A 24322-nucleotide genomic window follows, 5' to 3' on the forward strand; every position below is an offset into this window, starting at 1 on the left:
GGGTTACAGAGTGTACAGTAGAAATCGGACAATATAGTACTCGTTAGTAATGGAAATTCGGTAAATTTGTTAACAAGTGGGATGGCTCATCAAGAACTTATTTATGTTAGACTTGAAGACAACCATATTGTAGTCAGCTGGAAAGCAGGAAAATGGAAGACAATTCCACAGGCGTGCAGTTCTAAAAAAGAAGCTTTGTTCATGGAATCTATGTTTAGGTTTAGGCACAGATAAAAAGTGGGGGGAATTATTGATAGTGTTTTCTGCTAGACGAGTGTTTCTTGTGAAAGTTTGGCGAGGGGGGGACCATAGACTGAAGCTCAGTCGAACACTTTCCATGAAAATAACGATACAGCAAAGACAAACTTCTGTGAGATAGAGGTTGCAGAGAAGAGAAAAGAATATCTCCTATGAGGTTACGAAGTCTATTTTGAACTCTATCAAGGCAGGACAAGTCCTTTCTAGCAGCTCCTGCCCAGATGTGGCAACAGTACTCCATCCTTGGATGTACCTGGCTCTTATATAGATAGAAAATTGCATCAGCAGTGAGATATCTACTGGATCGATAGAAGGATCCCATCCTTTTTCCAGCAGCCTTGGCAACAGATTTGATGTACCTGTTCCATTTAAGATCAGGAGTAAAGGTCAAGTCCAGAAGCTTGTCAAAACTTGAGGCCTCCTCAAAACGAGAGCCATTCATTTCAACTGATACCAGATGGGGATCAGAATGTTGATGATGTAAAGAGAGGAGCTTGGTTTTAAATGCATTAAAAGTGTGTGCAAAAAGGAGCCATTTTTTTTTAAATCACATTGAGTTTTTTTTTTTTTTTTTTTTTTTGATACATATAAAAATAAACACTTTTCAGATATATATAAACATATGCACAAAATTTCACAAATATACATTTTTGTTTTTAACAAATGTTTGCCAAAAAAAAATTTATTGACAAAAAGGAAATTTACAAGTTTTTAACAAGTGACTTTTTTTTTTTTTTTTTTTTTTTTTTAACAAAAACTGGAAACATTGTTAGGCATTAGTTGGTTAGTTTGGTTAGTAAGTTAGAAATGGTCGCAGTTTAACATCGTGCCGGGGACAATTTACATTTTTTTTTTTTTTTTTGTGTGTGATTTTGACTGTTCATGCTTCTCTTTTTAGGTTTCTGAAAAGAGATTTATTCATAATTAGATTTCAAAAAGTTCGGTTATAAAATGTTTTAATTTTATTCTTTTTATAGGTTTAGTGAAAATGTCGGCTATATTATTTTCAGATGTCCTATCAGTAAGAGTAATAGATATTTGCTAATAAGATACTGCTCTGATTATCACAATGAATTTCTATAGGTTTTTTACTTAGATCAGGTTTTAAAATAGATTTTAGAAGGGTGTTCAGAAAAATTACCTCCTGTGCGGAATGGGTTAGGGCCACATATTCTACTTCACAAGTAGAAAGGGCAACAATTTGTTGCTTTTTAGTTTTCCAAGAGATCATAGGCCCAGTCTTTGACAGTCTAAAACAATACCCATGCGTCATGAGTAAGTTGCTGGAATCTGTGTTAAATACAGAAGTAATCAACCATCTCAACAAAAATAACCTTCTTAGTGACACTCAATATGGTTTCCGTTCTGCTAGATCTACAGCAGATGTGCTTACAGTTATATCTCATAGGATTAGCAAATCTCTCGACGGAGGCAACCTTTCTAGGGCAATTGCTCTTGACATATCTAAGGCCTTTGATAGGGTATGGCATAAAGGTTTACTTCATAAGATCTCTAGCTATGGTATAGCTGGAAATGTCTTCTCAATTATTAAATCTTTTCTTTCTGATAGGTTCATAAGAGTAGTAGTTGATGGGCAAAAATCAGAAGCCCACAGTATTAATGCCGGTGTCCCTCAGGGGCCCATCCTGGGCCCAACTCTTTTCCTGATCTACATTAATGATCTTCCAAATCACATCCTTACATCATTTGTAGACATTTATGCTGACGACACTGCCATTTATGGTAGCACATCTAAGACAGTAAACTACCAAGTTCTCTCCAATTCTCTCTCCTCTGATCTTGAGCATGTAGTACAATGGGGAAAGGAGTGGCTGGTTACTTTTAATGCATCTAAAACCAAGCTTCTCTCTTTACATCATCAACATTCTGATCCACATCTGGCATCAATTGAAATGAATGGCTCTCGTCTTCAGGAGGCCTCAAGTTTTGACAAGCTTCTGGGCTTGACCATTACTCCTGATCTTAAATGGAACACGTACATCAAATCTGTTGCCAAGGCCGCTGGAAAAATGGTGGGATCTTTCTATCGATCCAGTAGATATCTCACTGCTGATACAATTCTCTATTTATATAAGAGCCAGGTACGTCCAAGGATGGAATACTGTTGCCACATCTGGGCAGGAGCTGCTAGAAAGGACTTGTCCTGCCTTGATAGAGTTCAAAATAGACTTCGTAGCCTCATAGGAGATGTCCTTTTCTCTTCTCTGCAACCTCTATCTCACAGAAGAGATGTTGCGAGTTTGTCTCTGATGTATCGTTATTTTCGTGGAAAGTGTTCGACTGAGCTTCAATCTATGGTCCCCCCTCGCAAAACTTTCACAAGAAACACTCGTCTAGCTGTAAACACTATCAATAATTCCCCCCACTCTTTATCTGTGCCTAAACCTAAACGTAGATTCCATGAACAAAGCTTTTTTATTAGAACTGCACGCCTGTGGAATTGTCTTCCGTTTTCCTGCTTTCCGGCTGACTACAATATGGTTGTCTTCAAGTCTAACGTAAATAAGTTCTTGATGAGCCGTTCCATATAAGTTATCAAATTTAACAAATTTTCATTACTAATGATTATTATATTGTCCAATTTCTACTGTGCACTCTTTAACCCTTATCCTTGAGTGGCCTCTTGGCCTTGATAATGAGTTGATACCTATGAAAAAAAAAAAAGAAAAAGTCCAATGTGAACAAGTTCTAATTGAATCGTCCCCCTAAGTAATCCAAGTTTCAAAATTCCCACTGTTTACTATGCTAAAATCACAATGACTAATGTATACCTATTAACCCTTATCCTCGAGTGGCCTCTGGGCCTTGATAAGTGGTGACACCCTTGTAAAAAAAAAAAAAAAAATACCCCGTTATACTTTTTCTATCCTCAGTTACCCCAATCTGAATCTGAAAATCCTTCTAAATTTAGAGGATATGTAGACTTTTAAATATTAAAGATTGTTCCTTGGTTCCTTTTAGCTAACGAAGGATTTGTTTTGCACGATTAAGGTCCTTAATTGTCGGTTTCGATAAGTTTTGAGATAGCTTTGTTACAGTGTAACATACGTCAGGCGTAGTTGCGGTCATCAAGTAGATGAGACTCCCTATCATTTCCCTGTATATTCGATTATCTATGGATTTTGTTTTGGTCCCTATATTTTTATTTATGTCCATTTCGACGGGAGTTGAACACGGTTTGCAGTCCTGCATTCTGAACTGGAGCAGAATTTTTTCAATTTATCGTGATTGGTTCATAGTTATAGTTTCATTTTCACATGTAAATTTTATACCAAGGAACCATGACAGTCGTCCAAGATCAGCCATTTTAAATTTTTTATTTAATTTATTCTTAATATCTTTTAAAGTGTTGTCGCAGTTTGAGGCGAGTAATATATCGTCAACCCAAAAAAACAAAATCAACAATTTATTATGTATATTTTTGGTATACATGCACGCGTCTATGGGAAATTGCTTGAATTCCTGTTCTATTAAATAATTATGGAGTGTTAAATTTCAATTGTGTGCACTTTGTTTTAGTCCATATAACGATTTATTCAATTTCCATACGCAATTTTTATTTTTCATTTTAAATCCCTCTGGAGTGTAAATGTAGATTTCACAGTCAATCGGAGCATTTCAATAAGCATTTTTTTTACATCCATTTGATGTATTTTTAAATTGTATTGAGTGAAAAGTTGTAATAAAATTCTAATTGTTGTTAAATTTGTCGTTGGTGAAAATGTTGCAAAATATTCCACTCCAGAAATTTGTGAAAAACCTTCTGCAACAAATCTAGCTTTAAAAGTTTCACTGCCAGAAGCTGTGATTTTTTTAAAAAAAACAAAAAAAACCAGCATGAAGAAATTATATTTTTATCTGTTAGTTTTGCCACTATTTCGTATGTGTTATTTTCAGATATCATAGCTTGTTCCCATTCTTGGTGATTTTGTGAATTAATCACCTCATAACTTTCTGGTGCACTGTTCAACGAGTAACAGTAATTCACTGCATAATCTTGTATCTTTTCAATTTGTAAGAAGTCTGGCCTTTTTCGCTCCCTTATTGGGTATCGACATGTCTGGTTAATATTTTTGTCAGAAGTTTTACTGTAATTGTCGTCGTTATTAATATTTTCATTGTGATCGATTAAGATGCTAGGTAATATTTCATGTTTTTCATCCACTGGATCGCCATTTTTTAAATTTAATGTATCATTGAATTTTACACATCTAACCCTTTTTATGGCATTTTGGGTTGGAAAGTAGATTAAATATGATGGACTGTTTTTATTGTAACCTACGAAAATACCTTTTTTGCTTTTAGTATTTAGTTTACTGGTGTTTTCTATAAATGCAAAACAACCAGAACCAAATAGATGCATTCTGTTCATTTTAGGTTTTACACCGCAAAACGCTTCATACAGCGTTTTGCCTAGTCTTTTATTGAACAATCTATTTCTGATATATGCTGCTGCCATTAAAGCGTACATCCATAAACTATGCGCTAATTTCGATTCGATAAGTAGGCATCTTGTCATCTCAAAAAGGGTTCGCCATGCCCTTTCAGCAGTGCCATTTTGGAAGAGGGAATACGGCGCAAATTTCTCGTGTTTAATACGGTGGTTAATTAATAGAAGTTCAAAGTCTTTACTAGTAAATTCAGTCCCATTGCCTGAGCGAATACATTTTACTGAACCATACGCGGCAATATCAGCTAAATATTTCTTAGTGGCGAGGATAGTGTCGGATTTGTGTTTTAGAAAATAAACTATAATTAAACCGGAAAAATCATCACTAAAGTTCAAAACATACCTTAGATTATTTCTCCCCATCGGGCTGATCGGACCTGCTAAGTCACAATGCACAAGTGAGAGAATTTTCGTGGCTTTCCTGTTTGGTGTTCTGCTTATATATTTTGTCATTTTCCCCTGTGCACACATATCACAATTTGGGAGATCGTCTGAAGGTATTATTTTCATGCCTTCGACTACATTTGGCAATTTTTTAATATCAGCTGTATTGCAGTGTCCTAGAATTTTATGCCAGGTTTCCAAGTCGTGACAGGCAGTTTTTGAGGGAACCATACTTTTTAAATAATATAGTCGGCCATTTTCTTTAATGTCAAATACTTGTTTTGGCCAAACTTTATATTCGCGCCTTGTTTAATTGCAGCCTGCATGGAAAATATGTCTTGCTTAAATGTAGGTATGAACAGAGCATTTTTTAGAATACAGTTACAGATTTCGCCATTATTATTTTTTAGGGATATTTTAGCATCGCCTCTTTTCAAGACTATATCATTTATTTGACTACTGTCGGCAAGTTTGACAAAATGACTTTGTGGGTTAAAGTTTGAATCAAAAGTAATAAAATCAGATTCCTTGGTGATAACGTGTGCTGTAGCACCATAGTCTACAAGGAGATTTTTACCGCTTGTGGTATTGTCAAAGTTACATGTGAATAGAAACGTATGTTCTTCCTCAAAGTTCTCAACGGAGTCCGTTTTAGAGCGTTTATATTAACATTGGAAACTTTTGTGGTTTGGTCATCGACAATTATAGCAGATAATTTTATTCTTTTTCTTGGGAAAATTACTTTTGGGGAACACATTGCGGTGAGGTGCGTAATCTGGTGGTGTCTGTTTTCGAGAAGCATTTTTGAACGTCATAATATTGCTGGAGTTATTATTGTCCACGAGCATATGATTAGTCTCTTCGTAACTGCACAATGCCACTTTAAATTCACTGAAATTTATGGGTTTGCCTTTTTGCGTTATAACAGTTGTAAATGGTTTAAAATCGGTTGGAAGTCCCTTGAGGGTCATTGATATCAACAAGATATTTCTTATTATTTCACCTGATAGTTTTAAGGCATTGGTGGTTGTTTCTGCCCTTATAATGTAGTCGATACTAGTTTCATCCTCGTTACGTTTCAGAGATGTTAGTTCTGTGTATAGTGATATAATTTTCGGTTTCCCTTTTGATAAATAATGTTCTCTTAATATGTTCAATGCTTTCTGTCCGTCATCCAATGCATCTCTTATAATCAAAGACAGACTTCTATCGTCTATGCATTGAATCAGTTCTGCAAAAACAGTTGCGTTCTTTTCGAGAAATTCAGGGTCGTTAGGATTCTCTGTTCGAGATTGTATCACTTTATGTAGTTTTCGAATCCTTAGATAACCCAGAAATTTTACCTGCCACAATTCGAATTTAGATTCCAATCCGTCAAAGAAAAGACGGTGGCTGGGCGCATAACCTGTTAAATGTTGTGACATTATGTTGAACAAAGATGGCGGCGTAGTTCAGATCAGATCCTGACTGTAATTGGCAGTAACCAAGATGGCGGCCAAGAATCAAATGCGGTCCGTAATGTATTTAGCGGTGAACTGATTGAATCCGGAATTCGACAATTTTTATACTAACTTTGGAAGGTTTTCATTGGTTGTTTAGCACAGCCGGTGGTTATAAAAATGATTGGCAAATCCACTGGTCTCATACCCCCAAATAGTAGTCAAAAACAGTTTACAATGAACTTGTGTTCTCCTTATACCATGTTGAAAATGTACTATTGTATTATTACATACATCTGTTCCTATCTAGGATATTGAACACTGATTCCTGAACAATACAACTTTTCCTGCTTAGAATAGTATAACAAAATACAATGAAATTCGTTCTCCCAGGCAACGCAGTGTTTAAAAACACCAGCTTGATGTAGGATTGCTCAATATAGGATATTGATGACTCTTGAACAATGTCTGATAAACACACCTGCTCTGATATTCAAGCAGTTTTTCTTGATAATATTGAGCTCTACTGAAACAATTCAAAGAGAATTAAGAATGTCTCTAGAGCACTATTAAAACTACCCTTTCAGAGTTTCTTATTCCCACCCCCATACCTTATCTGAAAAGAAGCTTAAACAAAATGCAGAGCAGAATGAATGTATTGAAATTAAAGCATTTTCTTTACAAATTATGGTTGAAAAATCCCCCCTACTCTTTCTCTGACAAAATCTGCTCCATAACCTCCTTAGTGGTGCATTTAAAAATTTTAAGAATATTTCCATTATTTGTCCTGGTTAATTTGGATTAAGTAGGGAATAAGGACCCTGATCGACTTCACTGCGAATAAAGAAGAAAAAAGAGTACTTTTGCCTTGACACTGGCTGACTTTCATACACACACATTGGCTCTGTAAACAAATATCGCGACAACCAACAATAAAACTTTTTAAACCAAACTTTGGATTGATATATATTTTTTTATTAAATAATAATAAAAACAAGTCATATTATTATGTCACAACAAAACCTTTTAAACCAAATTTTGGATTGCTTTAAAATAAAAAATAATAAAAACGAGTTACATTATTACGGTTTCTCTTTTTATGGAAGCTAGATTTTACATTTAAAAAAATATATTCTGTGTCTAACCCTGTCCTCAAGGGGAGGCAAGTAAATAGGGACTTATTTGAAAATAATGTTGGAAATATGTTGAATTTTTCAACAGGTTTTTTAAGGTGTAGTTAGTGAGGGAAGGAGTGTTTTTTTTTTTTTTTTTTTTTTTTTTTTTTTTTCATAAACTAGTGGAATGGATAACCTTCACTTCAGGCCTAAGAATATTCTTAAATTACTGTATATTTTGGCATATAAGATGACCCTTAACGTTAAAAAATCATCTTTAAAAACCAATATTTCATAAGATACCGGGTGTTGCAATCTCTAGCCTAGACTAAACAAACATGGTTTTGTGATTTAGCAGTCATCTTATGCAACCGATATATGATAAATTTATTAAAATTTGCTCCAACTTTGTACCTCGTCTTATCTGACGGTCGCATTATACACCGAAATACACAGTAAATTTTAAAATGTACAGATTACGAATTATAATGCATTGAATTACAGGGTGGGTTAGTTCATGTAAATATTACTGGTTTCAGTTTGAAGCATGAAACTCCAGGAATAAAGAGTAAAATTTATTTTTTATTTTTTCTATGTAAAAAAAAAAAATGATTGCTGGTGAAAATAAATTTAAGAGTCAGGATTTTAAAAATTTCGTGAGTTCATCAAGCATTTGTGATACTGCCTTCTCCTCAGCCCAATCAATATCTATTATCGTCTGTCCAATCTCACAAATAAGGATTATAATTTCGCCAAATTATAAATCGGTTCTTTACGATCAATAATACTTACCATTGACTTAATTCAATTGTACACGAACAAATTCAGTGTTCTTATTTTTCTCATTATTCTGTTTTATGATACTCGTGCTTTTATCTCCCCCATACTGCAGAATCATATGACACAAGGATCAGAAAGTAGGAGTTTAGAAGAGCATTCTGGCTTACAACATATGCTTGGGCAGCCCTGTTGGCATTCCCTGGTTTGGGTGCCTCAAGCAATTAGCAATAAACTAACCTCTTAAAGAGAGAAGGTAAAACCAAGGAGAGGGAGAGCTCTTTGAAATGCACAGAACTAACGACATACCTCAGTCAACAGGGAACAGGCCATCTCAACAATAGCATAGGCTCTGTTGGCTTTGGTATTAAAAGGAAAACTCGCGGCTGTACACATTTTTTCCTTGTAGTGGTGATAACATTGGATTGGAAGATGCATTCGAAGGGTGTACAGGATTGCATACATCAGTGACGCCTTAATTCAGGGAGCTTTAACTCGAGAACACAACAGGGATCAGTATTTGAGAAGATTAGGTGTAATCATAAGCAAACGACGCCATTGGTATCAACTTGAAGGGGGGGGTAAAGTGTATAGAGTCCTCACTCACTAGAATGTTTTCTCCGTTAAAACTTTGCATCATCTTATCTTTCAACTGAGAATCATCATATCATGTTAACCCTTATCCTTGGGTGGCTTTTGACCTTGATTAATGATGAAACAAAACTTTAAAAAGAGAAAAAAAGAATTACAAACATCCCTACACTGATACAAATTACTGAATGCATCCCTTCACAACTGATGTAAATTAGGAGTTGCTGCATTAAGTAGTTTGCTCATTGAAAAGTAAATTTTGGTTCTGTTTGCTGTATCAAGCATTTTTGTGTTATTTCATGCCAAAATAATACTTATTTTTTCACAAATAGTACTTAATTGAACACAATAGATTCGATAGGATTCAGACTCGGCTTCACTAATTCCATAATCTATTAGAGTATTCATTAGGTCACTCATGCCTCCTCCCCCCCAAAAAAAGTTGGCAATTTAATAAGAATCACATTATCAAATTTTCAGTTAGAATATTAAATTTAATGTTTTTTTTTTTTTTAATTTTAAAAATTCAAGACAAAATTGAAAACCTATGTAAATAAATAAAAAAAAAATATTAAAATGAAATAATAAAAATCAAATTGTGTCAGCTTTGGGATTTATGAATGAATATCCTTTTGTATCCCCCTCCTGCTCATATTAAAAAGGGGCGTGGTGGGGCAAATCACAACTGACTATCCTCTGCGGCATCTACTTTGCTGTGATGCTCAACCAGGCCTTTGGTGACTCCATCGAAGGGATTTACCTCCACACATATGCAGATGGTAAACTCTACAACATTGCCAGACTGAGGGCCAAAACTAAGATTTGCAAAGTCTTCATTCACAACCTGCTGTTTGCAGACAACGTTGCACTAGCTTCCCACAGCAGTGAAGACATTCAGCACCTGATGGGCCATTTCTTCAAGGCCTGTGATGATTTTCAACTGACCATCAATTTGACAAAGAGCAATATCATGAGCCAAGACACTGCCCCACCCCTTCTTTCAATCACCATCAACAAACTACCAACTTTTAAGCCGTGAAAGTGTTCACATACCTGTAACAGTCTTGACATTGAACCAGAGCTTTAATGACGCTTAGATCGTGTGATGTCCACATTTGCAAAACTTTCCCTCAATGCATGAGAGAATAGTAAATTAACAATCAATATCCAGATTGTGGTGTATAGGGCTTGCGTCCTGAACACGTTTCTGTATGGCAGAATGTTCTAGACATCAGGAATAGCACCTCCAAACCTTTCCACATGTGCAACCTGAGTCTCCTAGATGTCAAATGTTCAGACTTCATCACCAAGGTCTTTGAGTGTGCACATGTGTCCAGTATGTACACTCTTTTTCATCAGTATTGTGTGCTGGCTTAGACATGTCCACCAGATGCGAAACAACAGGATCACCAAAGACTTTCTTTACAGAGAACTAAAAATAGGCAAGAGAGCAAAGGGTTGTCTCCAGCTTTGATTCAAAGACTTGTGTAAAAGAGATATGGAAGAGGTCGGAAGCTGTGAAGCACACTTGTTGATCAGCATAACCTGTGGCGGCACCAGGTCACCAGCAGCCTCAAAAGAGATGGGTAAGCTACACCAGTTATGACAGAAGTGAGCCTGGCGCAAATAACGACTGCGCTGCCTAACACCAGCCGCCACCTTCAGGGCACAGAACCAAAATTAGACATGACTGATTAGCATTACAAGCGTATGCTGTATTTTCATGGACATCGACAATATTAGATACCTACATACATAGATACAAGTCATATCTTTTTTATTTGTGGATCAATTTTTAAAAGAATTATATTGATGGAAAGAGAATAGAATAAGCATTCAAATGATGTTAATTTATTTTTCTTTTATGTGTTCAATGTTTTTTGCTCCAAGTTAAAAATAGAAAAATGACAACAGCAAAAAGGGAAACTGCTTTTCCAATGTTTACATTTCATACGTTACGTTTGGATGCACATGCATGGGGTCAAATTTGATTGGATATGGCTGAAATATTACAGGCTATATAAGCATAGAAGTCCATTTCTACTGAACTTTAATTTATGTTTTTACGACCACAGGAAGCAAAGTTACAACCGAGCAAAGTTGACAAAGAATATTTCAAAATTGATAAGATAAATCGGCATATATCATCCATTTTCATAGAGATAATAGTTTCAGAATTATCTTCATGTATATGTAAATATTTGATAATTATTAATTGTGCAGAAATTTCTTTAAAATGTTATCTTTTATAGAAATTACAGAATATAGAATTTAACGGGAAAATGGCTCACTATGCGCTAATGCGCTGAGCTGCCTACAGTCAGCATAATAACGAGTTTCGTTTGTATTCTCTTAACAATAGAAAACTTTTTTCTGCATTGAAAGCAGAAAAAAAATTTTATTTTTTATTCTGAGTTTGTCAATTTAAAAAAATTATTTTCAAGTTTTTCAAATTTGATTTCCAAACAATACAGAGCCAAAACTATTTTGTTGTTTTTTAACGCTTTTAGAACAATGTACTAAACGTGTTGAAAAACAACAAAATGTACTAAATACATGCGTTTCTGTTATCATGGTATTCATAACTTCTTACTTGTACTTAAGGTAGAATTGTGTTTTCTAATGGTCCAAAAAAAATATAACAAATAAAAGGTACTTGTGCACATGCTGAAATAATAACGTTATTATTTAGAAACCCATTCTTAACATGGGGAGGGAAGGGTGTTTTGTTAACTATTCTGTAGTTTCACCTAACAATTAAATAAAAAAAACATATTGTGAAACTTGAATTTAATTTGAAAATACTATTTGAAAAAATAGCATGGTAACATAAGTGCATAAGCATCCACATAAATATTACCAAAGGCAAGATAAGTTACTCTTCTACCTAGTTGGATATGTTTTTAGTGTATTTATTTAATGTAAAATGTTTGTTTATTTCGACAATTAGTATCGAGCATTACACAAGCACAAGAAAAATACCCACGTGGTATCTCATGCTTTTGAAATCTCGACAATGACTTAAAAATATACAAAATACTGTTCGAAAACCAACCCATAAATGTCCTTGTGACATTTATTGGGTAGGTTTCTGATAGTATTTTGTATATTTTTTTTTTATTTTTAACTCCTTGTCAAGATAATTTTTTCAAATCTGGAAAACAAAACCGTTTTTTTTTTTTTTTATAAACTAAGGATATCTAAATAATAATAATAATAATTAGATGGTTCGATAAAGAATTTCATTGTGATACATTTTGTAAATTTTTACTTCATTTCCACTTTAACATTTTTCTTTAAAATGACTACCTCTTAAGGTTTTCGAGTATGCTGAAAACGAATATCGCATTTAAATTTTCTGCAAATAAGTAGCTTTCCGGATATTAAGCAATGTCATTTCTTATGTTATTGTTGGTAGCCATCTTGATACGCGCGTTTACGCATAGTTTCCCGGGGTTGCGTTTGTGCACTCCAAGATGGCCACCAGTGATAACATAAGAATTGACATTGCTTAATATCTGGAAAATTACTTATTTGCAGAAAATTTGAATGCAATATTCGTTTTCAGCATACCCTAAAACCTTTACAAGTAATCATTTTACATTTTAAGGTGGAAACAAGGTAAGAAATTGCCGTTTTATTTCTTTGTTTACATAGTTGAATTTTCAGATAAACAACAGAATAGAAATGATGAAAATTACCATCAACTGGTGAATATACAGTTGTTGCTTATCAGGATTCCTGGTATTCTGGTACTGTGAAAGCTACATCGAGTATTCATGTAGAGTACGATTTATGGTTGTATCTCAAAAAATAGGGGTATATTTTGGGCTAGATAGAGAGGATTTACAAAATTGAAAATTGGACTGGTCCCAAAATGCATAAGTTCTGGTCAACTATGGGAATTTCCATCTTTTACAGAAATCCAAAATCTATATGAAAAATTTTCTTCAATTTATTTATGAAATTAATTCGCTCAATCTTTTTTTTCTTTAAAGGGAGTAGTAAATACCGGCCATGAATGCTCTTTATGCATTCAATGGCTACACCCCAAATTAAGCTCCCTTTTGGTGGGGAGGCAGGTAAATACCTACTCTCAATAAAGCTATATTTAAATATCAGTATAATATTTAATTTTGTTCATGAATAGACACCCACTGTATGATACCATGCGCCAGTTTAAAAAAAATTGAAATATGTACATCTTAATTTATAATTCATGGCTTATGGTAAAGAGATGCATTAGATTTGACTGCATAATCCGAAAGAGCACACAATTTTACATAAGAGTACCAAATTTCATGAGAATAGCTTGAAAAATAAATAAACGGTAGCGAAATTACCGAATTTCTTGAAATGTTGAGATCCGTAATTTAGCCCACTTTTTCTAAAGAAAATCCTTTTCCACAGAAAAGCATAAATTTTGGCACTTAAGATTCTCATAACTGTTTGTGTCCGCGTATGTGTATGACAAGAAAAATGGCTTGAGATGTGAACGCGTGTTTTTGTGTGAAACTAGAAACGGCTCGTACAATACTCCCCTTCCCAAGAAAAAAAAAATATGCAGTGTATATTTTTTTTTCTTTAAGTAATGTTTTGGGCAATTGATTTTTCGGCCTGTTTTTTTTGCTGTTGGTGTGGTTGTTTAAAAAAAAAAAAAACCCTCAAAAATGGAATGTGTTCGTAAAAAAAAGGATTTACTTACACGTAGAAAAGGCGTTTACTCTTTTTTTAGGCTGACGTTTGTTTGTTTTTTGTTGTGTGCTGATATGTGCAACGAGTTGCTTGGACAGTGAAGTGAATTGTTTGTTTGGAAGGAAAATTTTGTTCGTATTGACATAGTGTGTCCAGTTGACGGTGTCTTCGCAAGTGAGTCTGCGGTAGAGTGTACATTGGCTGTACGAGCCCTAGTTGCACATTCGTTCGTGTTGAATGGTAGGTGTCCAGTTGCCGGCTGTCAACGAAACTTCCAGTTGTGAGTTTATCAGTGTGCGTGGTGCATCTCAACTCGTATTGTTGATTCAACTTCTTCCTATGTATTGATAGGGATGTCCTATAATTGTTTCTTTGTTGTTGCATCTGCTGTGCGGGAGAGAATGTATATAGGCCCATGTGATTTTGCTCCTTGCGTTTGTTGCAGGATAATGTCAGGAAACCGTGAAAAATGTTTGTCGAGCTCTAATTTTTCTTTATATTCGGTATGAAGTCGACAGCTCCGTGTTTATTTTTCTGCCGAATCTGACGAGGGGTTTCGTCATTGTTGTTTGTAGTAGTTCACTTGTTTTTCTTTGTTGAAATGTTCGTTTTTTTTTTTTTTTGTTTGTTTATCAAATAAAACGCACGTCTCGCTCAAAACAATTCATTTAAAAAAAGTAGGGTCACCATGCTTGTTCGTTTCACGTCTCGTCATGGTCGCCAGTTTGTTGCGAGACTTGTAGTATAGAAGGAAATGCGTGTTCATCTCACGTTCAGGTGTCACCAATTTGTGATGGGACTGGTGGTATAGAAGGAAATGCGTGTTCATCTCATGTCAGGTCACCAATTTGTTGTGGACTAGTGGATATATTATACATATATCCCCCAGTCGTACAAAATAGGAAAAATGAGTTATTTTGAGAAAGAAACGAACGACGTGTTAAATTGAATTAAACGAACTAGAATTTATTTCATGAAGAAACAAATGAAAGAAAAGGGGACAGCACGTTTAGTTTGGCGTGCGTCTCTCGCTGTTAACTAGTGAGAAGGAAACTCTATTGTTGTAGAGAGAGAGTGAGAAAGTCAATTCAGTTTGGCGTGCGTCTCTCGCTGTTAGCTGGTGAGAGGAAAAGTCTATTGTTGTAGAGAGAGAGAGTGAGAAAGTCAATCCAGGCCATGGAAATAGAAAGCGTATAAAGTGTATGTACGGTCTGTTGACTCTTGCCCCACACATAGTAGCAGGTGACGTGAGGTGCGCAGGCGCGCGTGCCCCGAAAGGGGGCGGATGGTCTGTCGACCGTTCAGCTCAGGAGCTGAGTTGAAAAGGAGGAAAAGCTCAGGTCTCTTGCTTTTATAGTTGTTTCCGGTGGTCTTTTGCGCATGTGTGGATTTCCTTCAAAGGGGAAGTGACGTTGCCCATATATGCGCACGTGTGTGTACGTTAGCGTGCGTGTGTATGCACGTGAATGTGAGTGAATGTACATGAACGTGAATATATCTACGTGTGTGTACGTGCGCGCGTATGTTTGTGTGCGCGTATGTGTATGACAAGAAAAATGGCTTGAGATGTGAACGCATGTTTTTGTGCAAGACTAGAAAGGGCTCGTACAGATATGAGTAAAAACGTAGCAGAATGGATTTTCCAGAAAAAAAAACTCCGGTTGCTTCCCTAGGGTTGCCTTTTGGGTTAAAATGACTAAAATTGACATTTTTGTGCTTATTAAAAAAATTGATGACTTGGATTTTTGTAAAACTTTCTGAAAAGTTGTAAATAACTGATTTCTATATAATTTTGTTTGTCTATACTTCGCAATAACTCTTGGGTGTGCCTTGGGGCTCTTTTAGGGCTAATAAAAATACACCATTTTTGGAACTATTTTACCATATTTGTCCAAAATTTTCTGTGTACATCTATTTAGCATGGTGCTGAACTAAAATTTAAATATGTTAAGACCTTGGGGGCTAAATAGAGATGGGGGGCAAATGATGGACTTAGTCATTTCTTTTTTTGCATGCTGCAGAACTCAAATTTGCATATGTCAAGGCCTAAAACTGCACTGTTTGTTCATTTTCACCAGGATTTGACGTCCCCTGGGGACGTTTAGGGTTAAATGGGGAGGGGGCTGAACTTAGTAATTTTTGTTATGCCTCATTCACTGTGCATTCACAGGGGACCATGTCTGCTTCACTTGTTTTTACCTAAAATGTACTAAACATTGATGTTGTTGCTTTTTTGTCTTTAAACCGAACCTGAATAAATATTTGAAGACATAAAGAAAAGGTTTTACTAAAAATGACTGGATTCAATATTAAATAACTCGAAAAGAGTTGATATGCCGTAAAACAAACAAACAATCTTTGACATTAGGTTTGCCTTCCTATTTGTTTTACCAACTGAACATTTGAATGTGAATTCTATTCATAAGAACTTGTAAAATGATATTCAATTTCAAAGACAGATTTATCTGCTGATACTAACTGCTTCTGTGTCACGGTTTGAGTTATGGGTGAACAAAATATACATTAGATTAGAATCAGCTGACATTTTATGAATATTATGGAAAAGAGGAAAATCTTCAAATTATTGGTTTATTAAGCTTAGTTATTATAGGAACCAATAAAAAGTTTTCATAACTTATATATATATATATATATATATATATATATATATATATATGTTTATTTATACAAACATCATTGGCTACATATATGCATACATGTTTATGTAGTGCCTCTATTCAGAGGGACCACATTGTCAGGTAGAAAAATCCCAAGTCAATTGATTTTTCTGCCTGCCAGGGTGGTCCCTCTACACGAAACATGTATGCACATATATTTGTATAAATAAACATACTATAAACATGGTCTGTTCATTCATCAAGCACTCTTTGATAAACACGGGAGTTTCAGTGGATTTACATTTTGGCAACTAGAACAATACAACCATTTTATATAGATATATCTATTTCATATATATCATATATCTCTCTCTCTTTCTCTCTCTCTCTCTCTCTCTCTATATATATATATATATATATATATAAACTACCTCATTTACTCACATAAAATTAATATACGAAAGTATAAATTTATGCGTAAACTTTAAGTATTTATTTAAAAAATGCTCAATACGTAGGTAGAGCTAGTTATAAAATATATATGGCGATTAAGGTACATTGAATATTCTGCGTTTCATCCACTCTAGGACTCTTCAGGCTTATGCGCATAAGCCTGAAGAGTCTTAGAGTGGATGAAACGCGGAATATTCAGTGTAGCTTAATTGCCATATATATTTTATAACTTACTATATATATATATATATATATATATATATATATATATATATATATATATATTATTACTAATAATAATTTTTAAAATACCTACAGACACTAGTATTTCATCCTTTGGAAATCACTAATGCAGGTGTCATTACCACCAGTCAGGAGATTCAAACCTGGCCACGAAGCCATCTGACTCCATTAGCAAGGAACAATCCCACTTTAACCGTGTGAAATAGCATTGAAATCTTAACATTTATTTTTAAATGTTGAGACATCCGTCCATAGTGATCTAATGATTATAACATCATGATCTATGCATGCGAGCTAAATAACTTTCCATCGCTAATGTAACTCTGGAAAGGCTTTTGAGATGTACGTTATGTTTTCATTTTGTCCCCGGTACATACATCATACAGATTTTTTTTCTGTCTTCATTTTTTTTTTCTCTAGTGGGAATTTTGGAGAAAAAAAGAAATGAAATTTAACAGATATCTACAATACTCTCCCTCCCTTTCCTCTTCTGATATTAATCTGTGAAAACCTCAAATCAGTCTCATTTCTGTTTTATCCCACAGTGCATGTATGAAATTAATGCAAATAAAAAACAAAAAGTGGAACTCCTCAATTCTTCGAATTACTCCAGTTAATGCATGGTTTGTCGGATTTTATTTTCCAGAAAATGATTCATTAATTCTTTATACATCAAACTTATTTGGAGGAAATTTTTATAAGAAATTGAACAATTAATTATCCAACTACATTTTTTATTATTAAGGAATAACAATTGACTAATTAATTAATGGACAACAAATGTGATATGAATAATTTAATTTTGTTTTATGCTAATGTATCTTATGTTATCATGCCTCTAAATTAGTGATAAGTCACTATTTATTTATCTCACCACGAGGAAAAAGTTAAACAAGTACAGTTTTTAAATGAAGGAAATTCAGCTCCTGTAAAATTATACTCTGGCTTTGAATACAAATTTTAAAAAAATATCCTTGATCTAAAGTGAATATTTACTATGCTTTGAAAAATTTATTTGCAACAAAAAGGCAAAAACAATTGTTACAAATTAAGCACAGTACGGACAATTGAACCAATATGGACAAGTACTGAGTAAGAACCAGATCTGTTGGTCGTGGGTATGACCCTAAAAGACGTCCAGTAATGAAGCACATTTAGGGGCTGTGGGGAATGTGGAGTTGCCACTTAATTACCATTACTCCCAGGTTCACTTTGGCCCCGAGTGGTAATACCTGCTAGGGCATTTACTGCTACCTAATTGAGCTGTCTGAAGGTATATATATATATATATATACAAAACGAGATAACTCAACCAATTCAAGTTTAGATTTTTGTTGTAATGCTTGCAAATTTCTATTCACTTAAAAATAGTTTTCTTTATATACATAAAATTACTTTATCAAATTACATGATTTTTGGTGTACAATATTTTCTTTCTGTCACTGATATCATTCACATTTTTATTTATTTTGTTTATCATTGATTTCAAAGAAGTCTTTTGGGTTTTTTTTTGGTGAGGGTCGAATGTCTAGTACTTATTTCAAAGGGGCAAAAAATGCATTATTAATCAGTTTTAGAATAGATGTTTGGTTAGTCTAATAATGTAAGTGTCAATTAGGGGAAATTTTGGACAAGAACCGAATCTTCCTCTGCAAACATCCGATTTAGACCTGTCTTTAAAATTTATATTACACATTTATTGTATCATTTTTATATCATTTCTCTCCATACAACACCTGTCTTAAAGTTTTACTTTCATGCATCATGGTACTGAGAGCTCATGTCTGATAGACTCTTCCCTTGGTCAACATAATATAATGTTTTGCTGATTAGTAATTGCAGAAGTTCCCTGAACTTGTTCCATCTACTCCTAACTCTTGCAATCACACTAACACCTGATCTGCTCTGTGCTCCAATGTTCATTATATAATCTATATATATAAAAGCCAAACGTCTGTGTGTATGTATGTTTGTTTGTAACGCTAAAACTTTTGAAAGACGGAACCAAACTTGACAAATTTGGTATCATATCGAAGCCCCATCACCCGGATGACAAATATCGAAATTTCACGTCAAACGGACCACTAGAAGTTGGTCAACTGATCAGTTATCTTCGAGGGGGGCCCCCAAAAAAACCTGTCATTATCTATATATATAAAAGACAAATGTTTGTTTGTAATGCTAAAACTTGAGATGAAAGATTCCTCTCCCCTAAGAATAAAACATATGTTCAATATCTGCTTTTGTTTTTTCATTGTTTATACGGTCCCGAGCAACGCCGGGTAGCCCTGCTAGTCTATTATATAAATCTCAAACATTGGTTTGTTTGTGCATGTGTTTGTGTGTTCGCTAAAAACTTTTGTCACCTGCATCAAACTGGATCGAAACCAATATCATTTGAAAGACAATCCTTCGGATGCATAATATCTGAAAATTAGAAAACAAGATTAATTCTATGGTGGTCTAACTGGACCATTTCTTGCGAGGTGGGGGGATCACTTTTTGTGACGCCATTTTCGCAAATCACACATGCGTAGCAAACTGAAAGCATGTTTAAAAACATTATTTTGAAAGGTTATGATGTCATAAGTCGTCATGGTCCAATAGACAAAGGCGTTTGCCAGTAATGTTTTTCCCTTCTTTTCCTCTTTTGCGTTTCAGGTTCCAAGCTGCCTACCGCGGTTCATTTTTGCATTTGCATGGGCACTCACTGCTATTTTGATTGAAAGAAAAGTTGTTTTAATTTATTTGTTTGCTCAATATCCGGAGAATAGCTTCTCTTCATATCCCTTCTGCCGAAATACCTGGTGGGGAGGTTGTCATGAACTTCTTTTTTTGGGGGCGATTCCATTCTTTATTTTTGAAATTGTTGTTGGGGTATCGATGAAAGTGCTCAGTATCCTTAGTATAGCAGCTGTCCAAACCGAACTTCATGTCGACCCGGGCAATGCAGGATACCCATGCTAGTGTACTATATAAGTTTAAATCAGCCTCACATGTAAACTAATCTTTTTTTATTGTTCAATTAATTTTAGGCCACTCTTGATGAAATCAACAATGCATTCAGACGACTTAGTAAAATTTACCATCCAGACAAGCACCATGGTGAACCTAACAAAAAAGAAGCTGAAACTATGTTCTCTAAAATCAAGAAAGCTCACGAAGGTAAGTGTCAGTTCTTTTTGTTTTTGCTCGCATGATTAGAAAACAAGTGAAAGTCATTTTCTATTCTAAATTATTTTATCAACTGCACAAACTCATTTAGTGTTTTATGTAGGGAATGTGCAAAAAGAAATGCTTTCAGCCACAGGCTTTGTGTTACACTGGAAGAAAGCTTATTTTACACATTACTAGGAGTAATATCTTTTGGGGTTAAGTGTACACATAATCTGATTGGTTAGTTTAGTTTAAACACATGACGTAGAAGGGATTTGGAGTAAGATGTCAGTTGCAGTTTCAATGTTAATGAGCAAACCTTGTAGGATTTATTTTTTTTAAGGCAGCAAACTTTAAATAAACAATTCTATTTTCTTTAATTGCAGATTTGGCAACTATTGGTAATAACCAATAGTTGCCAAATCTGCAAGTTTAGCTTGGTTAGCAACTCTTCATGAAAACACTGACACTTGAACTGCATTTGCAAATTGTACAAATTTAATAATTTTTTTTTTATATTTGATGAATAGATAAGGTACATTTGACAAACAAATGATTTCGTAAAATAGGTTTGTCACTTGAATGCTTTGTGCAATTTAACTCCATTAGATTATTTTATTTGGGGAATATGTAAAGAACTATGTCTATGCTGATAAACCAGACATAATAGACCATTTGGAAGACCAAATTAGTCAAATTATTGCCAAAATACAGACTAATTTAATGCATACAGTTTATGCAAATCAAACCTCTAGATTATGTCATATATGCGCAAGCTATAGGGACCAAATGCTGGAAAAAAATTTTAAATTATAAATGGCAAAAATTAATCTTTGGAATAAACAAATATTTGTATGATAAAAGTATTTTTCTGTGATTTATTTTAATTTAAAGTTTTCCGCCTCAAAATAAAAATGCTCTTTAGAAGTTGTTTTACCACCTTTTTACCTCTGAAGATAACCAAAAGTAACTTTTATCAGGAGGCGGGGGGGGGGGGGGGGAGATAATCATAGTCAAATAATTGGGGGGGGGGGTTACAAGTGCACTGCATGTTAATTCACATACCAAAAAATATGGTTCTACTTTTTTAGGTGATTACATGTAAATACCTTGAAAAATTATTTTAAGATTTGGAGTGAGAAGATCAGTTTTACATATGAATCAAATTTAACATAAAATGTTAATGATTTCTGTGTCAAAAGTTTCTAACCAGATAGCATTTTTAGGGCGTAGAGTATATACAATAAATAAAAAATCTCTAACACATGCACTTGTGAAAACGTCATAGGTTCATGATTTACTTTTTAATAAAGAATTGCATACCCTAAGTCTGGGTGGCAATAAACACAAAAAAAAATTTTTACATAAAATTTATTCTCTAACATGATCTCCCATTCACACACACACATATATATTGTGTCAGAATGCAATGTAGAGAAATCAAATAAAGTGCTCGATCGTGAATGTGAGAGCTAAAATCCAAATATTTATTTAAAAGCTGCATAGTTTTTAAATATATACTTCAAAGATACTCGCGCTTTGAGTTGAACTTTGTTGGACGTTCAAGTACCCACTTCGCTGGCATCGTTGCAGTAAGTGGATATTGTAAAAGCCACACAAAATATGACCTTTACCTTGGAAAATGGTGTGCACCATCCTTAGGTGGGATGTTGCGTGTTGAATGTGCACACATGCAAATGCACGCATCAGAATTGATGTCGTCAGTGGTGAAAGGTCAACTATTTGATGTGTGCAGTTGTCAAAGGTGAGTTCACCTGCAAAAAGTAGGTCACATATATAGCCCAGAGAAAACGGAAAAAAGAGGACAGAAGCCTACAGTCAACCAGCAATTTTAACATTGCACAAGCGTGACTCCATCCACCAACTTCCTGGTCGGCACTCTCCATCTCTAGCTGAGCACGCATGTATGAGGCAGTAAAGAAAGAAATAGCAAATAATAGTTTTTATATTTTCATACAAAAACGAAGTGTAAGAGTTTCTTTCTTGCTGGTGAAAAATCGACTGCACAACATAGGTTTCAAGGGGACCATCATGCCAGGTTTGATCATGATCGGTCCAGTGGTATGGACTATAGGAGGAGAGTTGTATACACACACACATGAAAACTACTACTTATATATATATATATATATATATATATATATATATACTAGCAGGCCGTCCAGCATTGCCCAATTGTAAAATACGCTTAAATATCATATTTTGATTAATACAGATTTCATGTTTATTATTATACTAGCAGGACCCATTAACTGGCGTTGCCCTCCACGTATAAATTTCAAATATGGCTGTTTTTGTTGGCCAAATATTAAATTACTAAGGTTTGTACTGCCAAAATAGCCTAATCAGATGTTTTATTTTTTAATAAGTGTAATAATAATATTTATCTCGAACGCTCACCACAGCTTTACCCCCCCCCAGTATGTAACACTATGTAAGTGTAATATAATATTATCATCCTAATGTTTTTACCATTTAATAGAAGAAGCTTTAAATAAACTGCTAATAATTTTTACAAATTTTTTACAGCATACAAAAATAATGTAAATACGAGACAAAAATCGTTTCTATGTAGTGATGTTTGTGAAGCCGTAGACATAACCATGTTTAAGAAATCTAGAAAAAAAACTAATAATCATATTATCCTGTAATTTTCAATATTTATTCATTATTAAATAAACTTGTTCAGTAACTAATCTGTGCTTCAGCCTTCTCAGATGCATATGATGGCAGATGGTATCGCGCTCTGCCATCAACTTTGGTTATGCATTTTTGGTACCATGCTATTTGTAAATACTATTTTCAGGTTAATCACGCTAATTTTTCTAATAGTGGCAAAACACCTTCCCCTCCTGAAGGTTAAAATGGCTTTGTAAATAAAAACGATAGTATTTCAGCACGGTACCAAAAATACATATTTATTTCGAAAGCCGTTCTTAACATGTGGAGGTTGAGTGTGTTTATACTACGCTTGAAACACACAAATAATTTGCATTGCATACACAAACAAAACAAAAAACCACAACCTCACGTGTGCAATAATAACATATTAAATTATACTCATGTAAAGTTAGTGAAACATTTTTCATAAAAAAAAACAAAAGGAAAAGATTGTTTTGTCTCGTGTGTCCGTAATAATATTTTAGTAAAAGCGAATTACTATATCGTTATATCACTTACGAAAATAAAATATAATTATGAATCCCTTTTTTATGATTGTCACTATAACAAGTAAATCAATTACGAAATGTAAAAAAATAAATAAATAAAATAAAACTTGCACAAATAAGTAATAAGACCTTTTATTTTCGAATGGAAGGTATTTGTAAAGGAAAACAGTTATTTTCTACCAAAGTATGAATATATAATAACGTGGTAATTCTTTTTTTGCACGTCAGCACGCCAAGAAGTACCCCACATGCCAAATTTCAATCCGTTATGAAAACAATTTTCTAAAGGAAAAAAAAAATCTACTATATATATGAAAAATCACGTTTATTTTTTAATTCCAACAATGGAGCTGAAGTCAATGTTTTCTAATATAAAACAAAACTAAGACATTGATGTAGCGAATAAACATAATAAGAAAACGCGTAAACAATGAACCCCCTCCACACAAGAGAAAAGGTTTTGGAGTAAGTTATAATGCCTGATTGTACCCAAATAATACTGTAAAACGGTTTATTTCTGTCTCTCTCTCACTCCCACTCTCTGATTCTTGTTATCTGTAACTTCCCCCTCCCTCTGAGTGACTATAAGCAGAAGTTTTCTCGCGTAGGTGATCATGAAGTATCGTCAATGTTTTATGCTTTGTGACTGCAATATTTTCACAAATAAATAGTAAAAGTTCATAGTTGCTAAGCCAAATAATCCCATCAAAAATAAATAAAACATAAGACTATTGTTTACGTACCGAAAGTGGCGGCGTGTTTTATAGTTGATAACTGTTCATTTATTTGGTGGAATAACCAAATGCTGGAATTGTAGAATGAATACTTTTCATCCAGTCAGCTCCACCGGATATGTCAAAGGGAGAAATCATTATTTGTGTCGGATTTAAGGGATAAGAATATGTGTATGTGTTGGAAATCTGAAGTCAGT

The 24322-nt window shown here is 34.2% G+C and overlaps 1 protein-coding gene across 1 annotated transcript in view; it reads left to right on the top strand.

Annotated features, from left to right (window-relative positions):
- The window catches only part of LOC145291926 (dnaJ homolog subfamily C member 11-like), a 171484-nt gene that overhangs the window by 17575 nt on the left and 129587 nt on the right, over positions 1 to 24322 (top strand). The window contains exon 2 of the mRNA XM_080137829.1: positions 20080 to 20209. Coding sequence (XP_079993955.1) covers positions 20080 to 20209 — 130 coding nt within the window. The remainder of the gene's footprint in view (positions 1 to 20079; positions 20210 to 24322) is intronic.

The sequence above is a fragment of the Euprymna scolopes genome, chromosome 2 (genome assembly GCF_053919585.1).
Source record: "Euprymna scolopes isolate OS-2025 chromosome 2, ASM5391958v1, whole genome shotgun sequence".
Lineage (NCBI taxonomy): Eukaryota > Metazoa > Mollusca > Cephalopoda > Sepiida > Sepiolidae > Euprymna > Euprymna scolopes.